The 13,125-nt window shown below is 44.0% G+C and overlaps 1 protein-coding gene across 1 annotated transcript in view; it reads right to left on the bottom strand.

Annotated features, from left to right (window-relative positions):
• PAFAH1B1 (platelet activating factor acetylhydrolase 1b regulatory subunit 1) overlaps positions 1–13,125 on the bottom strand; it is a 916,257-nt gene that overhangs the window by 428,313 nt on the left and 474,819 nt on the right. The window contains exon 4 of the mRNA XM_044054884.1: positions 12,139–12,365. Coding sequence (XP_043910819.1) covers positions 12,139–12,365 — 227 coding nt within the window. The remainder of the gene's footprint in view (positions 1–12,138; positions 12,366–13,125) is intronic.

Below are 13,125 nucleotides of genomic sequence, written 5' to 3'. Positions count from 1 at the left end.
GTCCGTGGCTGGAAAGGACCAATTTTTGGAAGGCCAATTTCTACTGAAATGTGGGGGTTGTACCTGCAGAAAATCTTTCACTGTTTGCATTGATTTAGCCTTTTCCTCCATTTTCTTTAATACCTCCTCAGCATTAGCACCAAATAATACATCCTTTTGTAGAGGGGCATCTAGTAATTTAGCTTTGACATGATCTGGTAAGGTTTGTTCCTTGAGCCAGGCATGTCTACGTATGACTGATCCTGTAACAGCAGCTCTACATGAGGCCTCTAGAGCATCAAAACCACATTGCAAGGTAGAACCCACTTGTTCTGCACTATGCATCAAATCCTGCAACTCCTTCAAGTCTGGTTGTTCAGGTTGTGACATTTTACTTCTCAATTGTGATAACAGAAACTGTTGGTACTTTAGCATATGGAACTGGCAGTTTAATGCCCTCATGGTTAAGGTGGCCGATGTATATACCTTTTTCCCCCACCTTTCTAAGGATCTGGAATCTCTCTCGGAAGGTAATGGATTTTTAGCAGTGGAGGCCTTAATTCCCTTGGGGCCCTGTGAGATAGTTTCTGGGTCAGCAGCATGGCTTTTGTATAGAAATTGGTGTGAGTCAGGAACCCGGTAGTACCTGTCAGGCTTGACTGGGGCTGGAGGTAAAGAATCCGGGTTAAGGCAGGCCTCCGAGTACACATCATCTAGTATGTCCAAGACAGGAGGTATAGCCAGAAGCCTGTGCTGAGGTAGCAAGAGAAATTCCCTAAGCCTTTTCTTGGAATCTGAGTACTCTTGGCCTTCCCAGTGGAAGTGTTCCCTTAAGGTATGCAAGGTTTCCCCAAATGAGTAATCCTCTGGGGGGGATACAGAGGGAATGGACTCCTCTGCATCAGAATCTTCAAAAGGGGAGTAAGAATGTTCCTGTTCATCAGAGTGCTCTGATATAATGGAGGCCTGATCAGAGGAGGGATTCTTCCTCCACTCTGGGCCTTTGTCCGGGGGTTTGAGAACCCCTGATAAGAGTAATTAAATCCTCAGCCATTTTAAGCATCTGTTTTTTAGGCATGGGGCCTGGAGATGGGTCCTGTGTAGCCTGTCTCTTAGAATGCATGGCTGCTTTAGACTTAGTGAAAGCCTTGATGGAAAAAGAAGAGGAAGGTCTGAAGACACCTTGAGAGGAGGCAGACCTGTCTACATTTTGAGATTCACCACCAAGAGTGGCTTCGGTATCTGTAGTCGGGGTGTGGGCCGAGGAGCCTGCGACCTCGGGCACAGAAGACACCGCCAATGAAGTGTCGACGGTAGTCAGGGGCTGCGTAGGCACCTTGCTGAGAACCGGACTACCTGTAGTCAGCTTTGGCGTGGTGTCGGTAGAGGTCGCGGACCTCGTGTGTCGGTCCTTATCTTTGCGCTTTTTAGACAAAACTGGAGTCGGAGTATCCGACGACCTAATATAGTTAAATTTTTTGCCAAAATAATGCTGGGCGAACTCCGCCCAACACTTAACGGTGCGTTTGTTGAATGTAGCACAGAAACGACAGACCGAGATGTCGTGGTCTGGGCCTAAACAAGGAATACAGAGGGAATGAAAATCCTTATGCGGTATTTGCTTCCCACATGAAATACAATTATTAACTTTGTCTGACATCGGTCTGAGGCAAGAAAAGTTTCCCCAACGGGGTACTTAGCTTTCAAGACGACTTCGGTTGCAAAATTTTCGTAATTTCAGGAGCTGGCAGACCGGCACTTGCGAACTGCTTCTGCTTCGGGCACTGCGCGGCAAGAAAGACTGAAGAAAATGGCGTCGGCTGGTTCTTTTATACCCCTGTTGCACTGACGTCAGGGAAGAAGCAACGACAACCGACGCCAGACCTAGACTTTGGAATTCGGCCGACCGAGGACCCGCCTGACGGCAGGAGAACCCATCTGTTATGACTGCAGCTGTATGCACGATGAACATCTGTACTGTATAAATACATAGTTGTTATGCACAAAGATACATATACGTATGTGCCAATAAGACATACGTATATGTATTTTTTGTGCATAACAACTATGTATTTATACGAGAGGGAGGGAATAACTACAGAACTGGGCATCTTGCCCTCTGTACGATCACATACCCTGCCTAACTCTGGTGCAGTTCCCAAATCAAAAACATCACTAAATCTACAAATCATCTGAAGAAAAGTGAACACTTGTTTGGACTTGGGCTCAGGTTCACCTTCTGAAGAATCAAGAGTTAACTGGACTCTCTATCAAAAAGGAATTGACCATTATCCACATCAGATTCCTCATCAGTCTCAAACAGAAATGTCTCTAGCCAAACTAGCACTAGAGCCATGTATGGAAACAACCACAAGAACTAGCTGTTGGCAGAATAAAAGTTTACGTCTTACTATAACTTGGCATCTATGTTGTCTATCTTCATTCCTCCTCATGATAGGGTCTCAGATCCAACCTTTGGATCCAGCTCTGCCATATTCTTCACACTTGGATCCAACTCTTGAGCTCCTCCCTTTTACTCATAATGCACTACTTCCAAACAAGCACCTCAGATAGAGTTTGCTGATTCCATACATTCAGCACCCAGACAGCAAAGGAATGGCAAATGTGGCTGAGACATGGGACCTATGCGCCCCATCATTTTCCATTATCCTCTAGAAGAATAAGACAGGGGGATGGCTGGGTGGGGAAGTGAGGAGGAATGCAGACAGACAACACAGAAGCCAAGATACGGTAAGACAGAACCTTTTAATCTGATGCTGTCTTCTTCATTCCTCCTCATGACAGAGTCAGAGTCCCCAGATACGAAAATTCCTGGGTGGCCTTCATGGAAGTATATGCCAGAACACCATCGAGCCAAAGGAAGCCTTACTCCTAGAAACCATATCCAACTTGGTGTACCAAAAAGATGAGACTGTTATGACCTTGTCGCTTCTGCACAAATATCATCAATGGAGGTTCTAGAACAAGAGGAGGAAGTAGTAGCCACAGCTCTGGTGGAATGTGCCCTAGGTGGTCAACGTAATTATAGGCCCTTTTGAGAATAAATAAAAGAAATACAGCTAGTTATCCATTTTAAGGTAATCTTGGACACATCTTGACCTACTTTCTTAGCTGAGAAGGCTACAAACAGTTGGTCAGACTTCCTGTGTTGTTTAATTCTCTGCAGAAAGAAACAGAGTTATGAATGTCTAGAAGGTGTAGAACATAGTCCCCTTTATTAGAGAAACTGGAAAGAACACTAGTAAGTGGAAGGATTGACTGATATTGCTTTCTATGGCTACTTTAGGCATAAAGGAGGGACTGGTATGTAAAGTAACTGTTCTTATGAAAAAATATGTAAGATGGTTTGGTGGATAAGGCTTGTAAGTTTGGAAATTCTCTTAGCTGAAGTTACAGCCACCAAAACGATGGTCTTACATGACAAAAACTTCATGTCGCAACTTGCAGCTGGTTCGAAGGGTCCCAGAGTCAAAACCTGCAAAACAATGTGATCCCAAGGAGGCCTCAACAAGAAAATACCTTTCATGAAGGATTTGCATGATTTAAAGGTGAATAGGGAACGAGACTGACCTGCAGTGCGAAAATTAGAAATAGCAGCAAATTGAAGCTTGATGGTAGAGAAGCTAGCTCCTTCCTCAAATAGAATACTGAGAAAAACATCCAAAACTGGTGCTGAAAAAGGGTCACTATTTCTATCTGTACCCAAATGATGAACCTTTTCCACTTACTGATTTATACTTTCTTAGTGGAAGCCTTTTGCAAGGTTAAAAGTATTTAACAGACCAGGAAAGTAAGCCTGGACGGTCTTGCTAGGGTTCCATTTACAGTGATGCCCAGTGAGTGTGAAAGTTGGAGTAAGTAATCTCTAGCTTGGATTAGTTGATGCCTCATGGGGATGGTAAGAAGCCAATAGTCTAGGTATGAAAACACATGGAATTCTGAGTCTCATGTGAGCTGCTACCACTGCCATGCATTTGATGAACACCTGAGGGGCTACGGTGAGCCCTAAGGGCAGTGTCCTGAACTGGAAATGATTGGCTCCCAGCCTAAAGTGCAGGTATCTCCTGGAGAGCCTGTCTATTTTGATGCGACAGTACACATCCTTGAGATCTACTGAGCACATACAGTCATCCTTGCACAACAAAGGCAGAAAGGACTGAACCGTAATCATTTAACTTGCTTAGATCCAAAATGGGTTTTGGGTCCCAGTCTTTTTTGGCACCAAAAAGAAGCAGGAGTAGGTTCTGAAAACTCTTTGCATGGCTGGGACCTCTTGGATGACTATGTTGAAGAATCTATTGAACTTCCTATGCTGTCTTCTCACTCTGATTGGGTGGCACGACAGTGAAGTTCTTGGAGATGGGGGAGTATAGTAGCCTCTAGATATTATGCTTAGCACCCAGGGATTTTGAGTCAAATGGGTCCAGGCTTCTTAGTACAAAACAAGTTGACCCCTGATTCCCTCCAGAGATGGACAGTCAAGCAGCACTTCAGGAACAGTGACAGGGCTCGTCGGAAAAGGTGTCTCTAAAGCCCTGGTTTTGTGGGCCCCCTCTGCCTCTAGGGCAACGCCTACCATTAAACCCTCCTCCTCTGCCTTTAGAGGATGGTTTCCCATGTGGGTCCTGGAAAGGCCCTTAGGATGTACAAAACCACATAGCTTCACAAAAGATTACCAGGCTAATGACCACAAGGGCCTTCTTAAGCCTAGCTATGCATCCCAAACCTCTGACAAGTTCTGATACCCTTGGTAAGTGTAAGCATGGGCCTGGGAGATGAACTATTTACAGGTTGCTTGTGTCTACTGACATTAGGAGTACTTTTACGTGAGAGCTTTGCCTCCAGTGACATTATGTAAATACATCTCTAACATACCATATCAGTTTGTGACTTAACTGGTTGTCAGTAAACATGAGGCATTTTTTACATTGCCTCAGGATGCCCATATCCACCAAGGCAGTAACAGAGACAGAAGGAAAGTTCATATCCATGGCAACGGACCCTTTTTATTGATTAGGCAGTTTGAGTGAGAATATCAATCACTGACAGGAGTATCTGGTTTGCAACAATCTAGACAGTGCATGTCACTGCAAATTAGTTGTCCTGCATGCAAATAGGTCACCTATAAAACAGTTATTAGGATTTCTGGTGAGCAGCACTCTCGTCTCCAGGAAATAATGTCCCTGTATTCCTTCGCTCACCAGGAGAAAACAGAAGCAATAATCCCAAGATGACTACAGAAAGGCAGAATGTGAGCTTTCCAATAACTGGTGGTCTTGCACTAGATGTCTAAAGGTAAGATGAAAAAAAAAGATTTATCCTAAACACTGCAGTGTGCACTAAGCAGTTAGATACGAAAGTGGGAAATTTAAGTTTTAACTAAGTGGAGAGCCACTAATTTTAAAAGAGCAAGACAGACTGAAAGGAGGTGGGCATTTCTGTATTCTGGTACTATGGAATACTATGGGATGGCTAATAAATTTAAATAGTTGAAGGGGAGTGATTTCACAAAATGATAATTTTGTGCTTACACCAACTAATGAAAGGAGAGAGGGAAGGAGAGATGTTGTTAAATTAACACAAGGGGCAGGCAACTAGAAAGACAATGGTGTTTAAGGAAGTACAGTTGTGTACACTTATCATAAATGTAGATGTTCGAGTGTATTCACTGTTGCAGTAATCACCTGTGGGTTATTCCTGCTGTGGTAGCCCTCGGTCAGCTTGAATACCACAGTCAATGTTTTTTGCGTGAGCTGTTGTTGCCTGCAGTCTGATGTCAGGTCATCAGTGCTATAAAGCAAGGCAGCCGATGTCATTACATCAGTTTTTCTTGCCCTAACCTGTCAGAATCACAAGGAAATGAGGAAAAGTAGTCCTGGTGGCTAAAAGCCATCGAGGGAAGCTTATGTCCCCGTAGGGGATGATGCTATATGGGGGATGGAGGGAAGGAAACCAGGACTGCAAAAGTGAATACACTTGAACATCTGCATTTATGGTAAGTGTACTCAACTGTACTATGTTCTTTGTGTTTCACTGCTGCAGTCATCACACCTGTGGGAGGATCCCCAAAGCTGAGGAGAGGGGTGGAAAGATAGGTTAGAGTTCTAGGCATGGGTTAGCAGGCCTGGCAGAACTGCAGAGGCAAACACTGCCCTTGACTTAGCAAAAAAGAGGTAGGTGGTAGTGCTTTGTAAATGTATGGACAGAGGTCCAGGTGGCAGCTTCCAAGATGTCCCTGGTGGGGACTCCTCTGAGGAAGGCTGTGGAAGTGGAGACTGCCCTAGTGGAATGGGTATGGATAGACTTGGGGGGGGTTCCCATGAAGTCTGTAGCAGAAACGGATAAAGTGCGATATCCATTTGGAAATGTTTTGTTTGGAAATGGGCTTCCCCCTGCCCCAGGGATAAAGCTGACAAGTGGTTGGTCTGTTTTCTGAATGGTTTAGTACGGTCCAGATAGCATTTGAGTTGTCTGTGCACGTCTAGCGAGTGTAGAATTCTTTCCCCCTTATTTTGAGGGTTGGGAAAGAAGGTGGGTAGGTGTATGGCATGGTTGAGGGTCACATCAGATACAACATTGGGCATAAAGGAGGGGTTAGTCCTCAGGGAGACCCTGTCTGCATGAAAAATGATGAAGGGCTCAACAGCCTTGAAAGCCTGAAGTTCTGAAACCCTTTTGGCTGAGGCAATAGCTAGTAGGAAGGACGTATTCCAGGAGAGGTACTTCAATTCTGTAGAAGCAGCAGGTTTGAAAGGATGTAAGGCTAGTTTTGTTAGAACATAATTCAGGTCCCAGAGAGGTGTGGGGGGCCTTCTGGGTGGTCTGATATTAGAAGCCCCTCTGAGGAATGAATCAAAGGATGAGCGAAGAGGGGTGGGTCTGAATCATAATGGGCAGAAATGGTGGAGGCATGGATTTTAATAGAGGAGAAAGAGGCCACTATTGAGCAACTCTGCTAGATAATCCAAGATAAGAGGGATGGAAGGATGGGAGGTAGTAGCCCTTTTGGACTGGTTCCAGGAGCAGAATCTTTTCCATTTCCCTGCGTTTGATTTTCTGGGGCTGGGCCTTCTGGCCTCTGTGATGATGTCTAGGACCGGTTTGCTTAACAGGGACTCCTTGTTAGCTTTTAAGGTACAAGCCATGCTAAAAGATTGAGAATCTTGCAAGTCTGGGTGCAGTAGCATCCCCCTCACCTGTGTCAAGAGGTCTGGGTTCAGGGGAAGCTGCTCGGGGGCTGTAAGGTCAGGATGCGCTGTAAGGGGTAACAATGCTGTGTGGGCCAGTCTGGAGCAATGAGGATGGCCTTTGGTCCCTCTTCCCTTATTCTGATCAGTACCTTCTTGGGAATAAGGGGAAGAGGAAGGAACGCGTACACAAAGAGGGAGTTCAGGGGAAGGTCAAGGCATCCACCTTCCACGCTAGGGGGTGATACTCCCTTGTACAGAACTTTTGCAGCTGTTGGTTGAGGTGCGAGGCAAAGAGATCCACTTCCAGAGTCCCCCACTCCTTAGTGATTTGCAGAAAGATTTCCCTGTAGAGCTGCCATTCATGGGGGCCCAGTAAGTTTCTGCTTATGTGGTCTGCAAGGGTGTTGTTGATGCCTGGTAGGTATTGGTATTGGGCAATTAGGTGTAGAACCATGGAGGTGGCTGTAAGCCAGAGGATCATGACTAACCTGCACAGGGGGTAAGATTAGGTCCTCCCCCGTTTGCTGATATACCACATTATTGTGGTGTTGTCTGTTTTTATAAAGAGAACCCCTGGCCTGAGATGGGGTTTGAAAGATGTCAGAGCCTTTTGTACTGCCATCATTTCTTTCTGATTGATGTGTAAGTGAAGGTATTGGGCATCCCAAAGACCTCGGGTGCACCTGCCTTGCTAGGTGAGCAGCTCAAGCAATGTCTGAGGCGTTGGTGGTGATGTTCTGGCCAGTAGGGCGGAGGATGAAGGGAAGACCCTTGTAACTGGCACAGGCCTCTGCCCACCAGAGAAACTAGCCCCTTATACATGGGATCAGAGGGAGGGGTCTCTAGAGACTGAGACTGCTGACACCAAAGGTTCTTTAGATACCACTGAAGTTTTCTCATGTGAAGCCTGGCCAGAGGAATTAGAAGGATGCAAGATGCCATGTATCCCAGGGCTTGCAGGAACTTCCTCACGGTGAGGTGACTTCTGGAAGCCAGCTGGGTAAAGTAGAGAGGGAGGAAGCTCTGCTTTTCTGGGGACAGGAAGGCCATTTGGGATGCTGTGTTTAGCAGAGCTCCCAAGAAAATAATCTTCCTAGTGGGAGTTTGCTTTGCTTTCTTCTCATTGATGGTGAAAACTAGGGAGGTTAGGAGGGATTTGACAAAGAGAACGTCCTGGAGCATCTTTTCTATGCACTCTGCCTGAATGAGGCAGTCATCCAGGTAAGGGTAAATCTGTATATTTCTCTGCATGCAAAATGCTAAGGCCACGGCTAAGCATTTGGTGAACACTCTGGGTGCAGTAGATAAGCCAAAGGGCAGCGCAGAGAACTGAAAGTGTTGCGATCCTGCTTTGAAGCGCAGGAATTTCCTGGAGGAGCCCTTTATGGGGATGTGGAGGTAGGCATCGTTTAGGTCTAGGGTCACTAGCAAGGCATTTTTTGTTAGCAGATGCTGCAAAGTTAGCATTTTGAATCTGGAGACCACCAGGGAAGTGTTTAGAATGGATAGATACAGGATGGGGCGAAAAGTGCCCTCTTTTCTGGGAACAAGGAATAGTCTGGAATAAAAGCCTTTGCCTGTTTGATCTGAGGGGACAGGATCTACTGCCCCCTGGAATATAAGAGTTTGGACCAGTTTCAATGCCTCTGCCCACTGATTTGGAGGTAAGTCTGGGTACCCTCTTGGAATTGGGAGTTCACTGAAAGAGAATTTGTATCCCTGAAAAACGAACTTTAAGACCCATTGGTCCTTTGTTATAGAAAGCCAATTTTCTTTGAAGAGGGAGAGCCTTCCTCCTAGTTTTTGATGAGCGAAGGGAAGGTAGAGGGGGAGAGGGAGTCACTGAGAGCTTTTGCCATAGAAGGGTTGCTTAGAACTCCCTTGCCTTTGGGGCTGAAGTGGTCCACTGATTGCTTCTCTGTTGGCCCTGGGACAGGGGCCTGGATGGTCTGTCCCTGTAGGCCTTAACTTGGCCCTGTCTGTCAAGTGCAGGGAAGGACCAGTGCTTAGAGGGAAAGTTCCTGCTGAACCTGGGAGATTGACCTGAAAGAAATCTTTTACTGTTTGCATAGATTTTGCTTTGTCTTCCATCTTTTTAAGCTTGTTTGCTTTTACTCCAAACAAGCGCTTCTTATCTAGGGATGCATCAATAAATTTAGACTTGACATGATCAAGGAGAGGTTGTTCTTTCAGTCATGCATGTCTCCTAGTGACAAATCCTGTCACTGCTGCCCTACTATAGGCTTCTAGGGCGTCATATACACATGTAATGAGTATGTGGCCACTTGACAAGCAGAGTGCAGTAAATCTGCTAACTCTTTTCAACTGGCACAGTCAGGAAAGGTAGACATTTTCTGTTTTAATGGTTACAAAGTGTGTTGCTGAAATTTTAACATATGGAACGGACAATTGAGTGCTCTGACAGCCAAGGTTGCAGAGGTGTAAACTATTTTACCCCATCTGTTCAGAGCTCTGCAGTCCTTGTAAGAAGAAATAGGATTCTTGGCGTAACTAGTCTTAGCTCCTTTGCGTCCCTGTGTAATGACCTCCGGGTCTGCAGCAGGATTTCTGCACAGGTATTTGTGAGAATCTGTTCTCTGTAATATATGTCAGGTTAACTAGGAGCGGGGAAAGAGACATCAGGTGCTAAGCTGGATTCATGGAACACATCATCCACCACTTCTAAAATAGGGGGGATGGCCAGGGGTTTGTGCTGGGGCAGGTCCAGAAACTCTCCAAGTTGTTTCTTAGACTGGGAAAAGTCCTGAGATTCCCATTGGAAATGTTCCCCAAGGGTGTGAAAGGTTTCCCCAAAGGAAAGGTCATCTGGAGGGGAGGCAAAAGGTATGGATTCCTCTGCATCTGAATCCTCATAAGCAGTCAGAGGTTGCTGTTCTTCAAAATCTGAATAGTCAGATTCCACAGAATCCTGTTCTGTCAACTTCTGGAGAAGGGTGCCTTTTCCTTTTAGAAGTAAAGGCCTGACTATTCCAGATAAAGAAGATGAAACCCTCCGCCATTTTAAGCATTTGTGCTTGGGGTGGTGGAGCAGGAGCAAGATGGCTGCTAGAAGCAGATTTCCTAGGAGTGGCCTGGCTTCTAGGTCTGAGAAAATCCATAATCGGATGTGAAGAGGTCAGTTTTTGTCAAGATTCGGAAGCTCAAAAGGCCTCTTCAGAAGCCAGTGTCTGTGTTGTGGCTTCAGACCCAACAGAGGCAGAGACAAGACGAAGAAGATTTCTGCAGCATACTGGACTCCGAAGGGGTCTCGGTAGAGCCTATGCAGATAATGAATCGAGCATAACGGACTGTGAAAGCGCCTAACTGAATTGTGGAGAACTGACAACCTGCTTACCTGTAGCATCGTCAGAAGGCTTAGCCTTGTGGGGTCTGTCTCTATCCTTATCTCTGTGTTTTTTCAGAATGTCCACAGATTATTGGCTGTCGGATGCCATATCAGAATGCGAAGACAGAACATGAAAATAACGGTCTACAAAATGAGCTCTACAGCGAATGGTTCTCAAATTAGAGAGGGCACAGAACCGGCAACGGTTGACGTCGTGGTTTGGGCCTAAACAAGTAACGCAGTAAGAATGGAAATCTCTGTATAGAATCTGCTTTCCACACGCAAGACAATTGTTAACTTTTTCGGACATCGGTTAGTGCAAGAAAAAAAATTGTCCCCAATGGGGTACTTCGCTTAAGACGTTTTCTGCTGAAATTCAAACTCTGGTAACAACCGACCGGCACTTCTGCAAACTGCTTCTGCTACGGGCTCCACTGTAAGAAAGACTGATGTAATGACGTCAACTGCCTTGCGTTATAGCACTGATAACCTGATGTCAGACTACAGGCGACTGCAGCAGACAGAAAAACACTGACTGGTATTCGGGCTGGCCGAGGGCTATCACAGCAGAGATAACCCCACAGGTAATGACGACAACAGTGAAACTTGAAGAACATCAGGGATCCTTATTCACACAGCTGTTTCCCAAACATTAACTATGCTGCTTAGGAAAAGTTAATCTCTCGTTGATGACAATATGAATACCTTCCTATGGTTTGTGACCCACTTAATAAAACTGCATTCAATGTATTTTATACTTTAGCAGCTAAATTTCTGGAAAAAAAATGTTAAAAACTCCTTAGAACTACCTTCAAAGCATGGGAGTAATTCAAACAAATTAAAGACTACAAAAATAATACTGATAAAGTATTATAGATAACATCTGCTAAGACGTCATTACATTAAATATCTTCTAAACTCAAAGAAGAAATTCTCTTTTAATCTAAATAAAGCATTTAAAATTAAGGAAAAAAACTGAGGAACTCTGCTGAAAGACCAATCCCTCCAACTCGTGCACTTATTTCTGGGGATTACTATCCTACATGTGGGTTACCGCCGTCTCCCTCACACGTGCACAAAGCCGTGGACTGACTAGCTCACACAGCCTGTCTATGATGGGATGGCGACAAACTGGATGATGGCTAACCTAAATGAAAAAAGCTTATAACAGAGACAAAACTGGTTACATTTTAACTACTTCAAATAAGAGGGTAAAGAAATATGCACTTCTCTTCAAAAACAATGTTCAACAATGTCCAATATTCGTCGCCTCGCAGCAAGAAACCAATGGTTGTCAAAAGGGAAGGAAAAAAAAAACATTTTAATGTTTCCCAGTGCTGGTTATACAGATGACTAGAGCTCTGCTGTTCAAGCAAGAAAAAAAAAATGACAGTTCATGCTGCAAGGCTATAAAGCCTTGTTACAGGCTGCTTAGCCAATGACTCTTGTGGGGATACTGTAGGAAAACTCCAAAACATGTGAAATTCAGACACACTGTATAACATTCGGTTTAAAAAATGCTTGAGAAAATTCTACTCCAAACAGGAATTTTATCATTCCAATAAAAACTATAGAAGTAAATCAAATGTAAACAACTAGTACCTCAGATCCTGTAGCTTCCAAAACAGTAGCGTAAGAACTTTCTGGGGCCCAAGAAATACATTCTACCACATGCTCATGTTCTCGAAGTTCAGCTTTGCATTCCTTTGTTGCTACTACCCATACTCGCACTGTCTGGTCATTTGAACAGCTTGCAATTAAGGTGCCATCCTGATTAGGTCGTACCATACGCACCCATTCTCTATGTCCTGTGAAAGTCTTCACACAAACTGCAAAACAGAACACAAGTAAGAAACGCCATACAGCTACCTATAGCTATATATAACAAACAAAAAGAATAACAAATAATTAAATTCTTCACATCTAAATTTTATGGACTATAGAAGTGGGTGTAAGCCTCTTTTAGGCAAACACACAACTAAAGAGAGAAGAGAAAATTTAAATAGCTTATCCTCCCTCACTCTCATTCTAGTGCAAGAAAAATAATTAAAATAAACAACTAATTAAAACTTTAAATAATCCAAAATATTTCACAGTAGAGGTCCATCTCATTTAAGGTTTATTGAGCTGCACATGCATGGTATGCTTGAACTCATAATTAGAGGCTTACAGAATAATGCATTCATGATATTTTATATACATACATACATACATATATATATATATATATATATATATATATATATATATATATATATATATATATATATATATATATATAAACACACACACACTCACATGGGTCTACTCTGATTCAATGAAAACTAATTTCTCTGAATTTCAATTCAATCCCCAAAAAAATCACTAAAAACTCATTTCACTTAAAGTAAGTACTGCTGGGCAACTAAAATGTATAAAGGGGGTTGGGAGGCTGGCCTAATGGTTAAGGTGTTTGCCTTACAAAAACAAGGTACAGGATTTGAAACTCGCAGGGGATAAATGGCTAGGCTTAAAAAAAGGATTGCAAGGGCAGTTAGCCTAGTACTAACCTATGAACCTATGCCCTTTTCCCCATTATAGTGCGATCCT

Source organism: Protopterus annectens, chromosome 13.part0, assembly GCF_019279795.1.
Source record: "Protopterus annectens isolate FY-2018-M chromosome 13.part0, PAN1.0, whole genome shotgun sequence".
NCBI lineage: Eukaryota > Metazoa > Chordata > Ceratodontiformes > Protopteridae > Protopterus > Protopterus annectens.
This window is presented reverse-complemented; position numbering and strand designations above follow the sequence as displayed.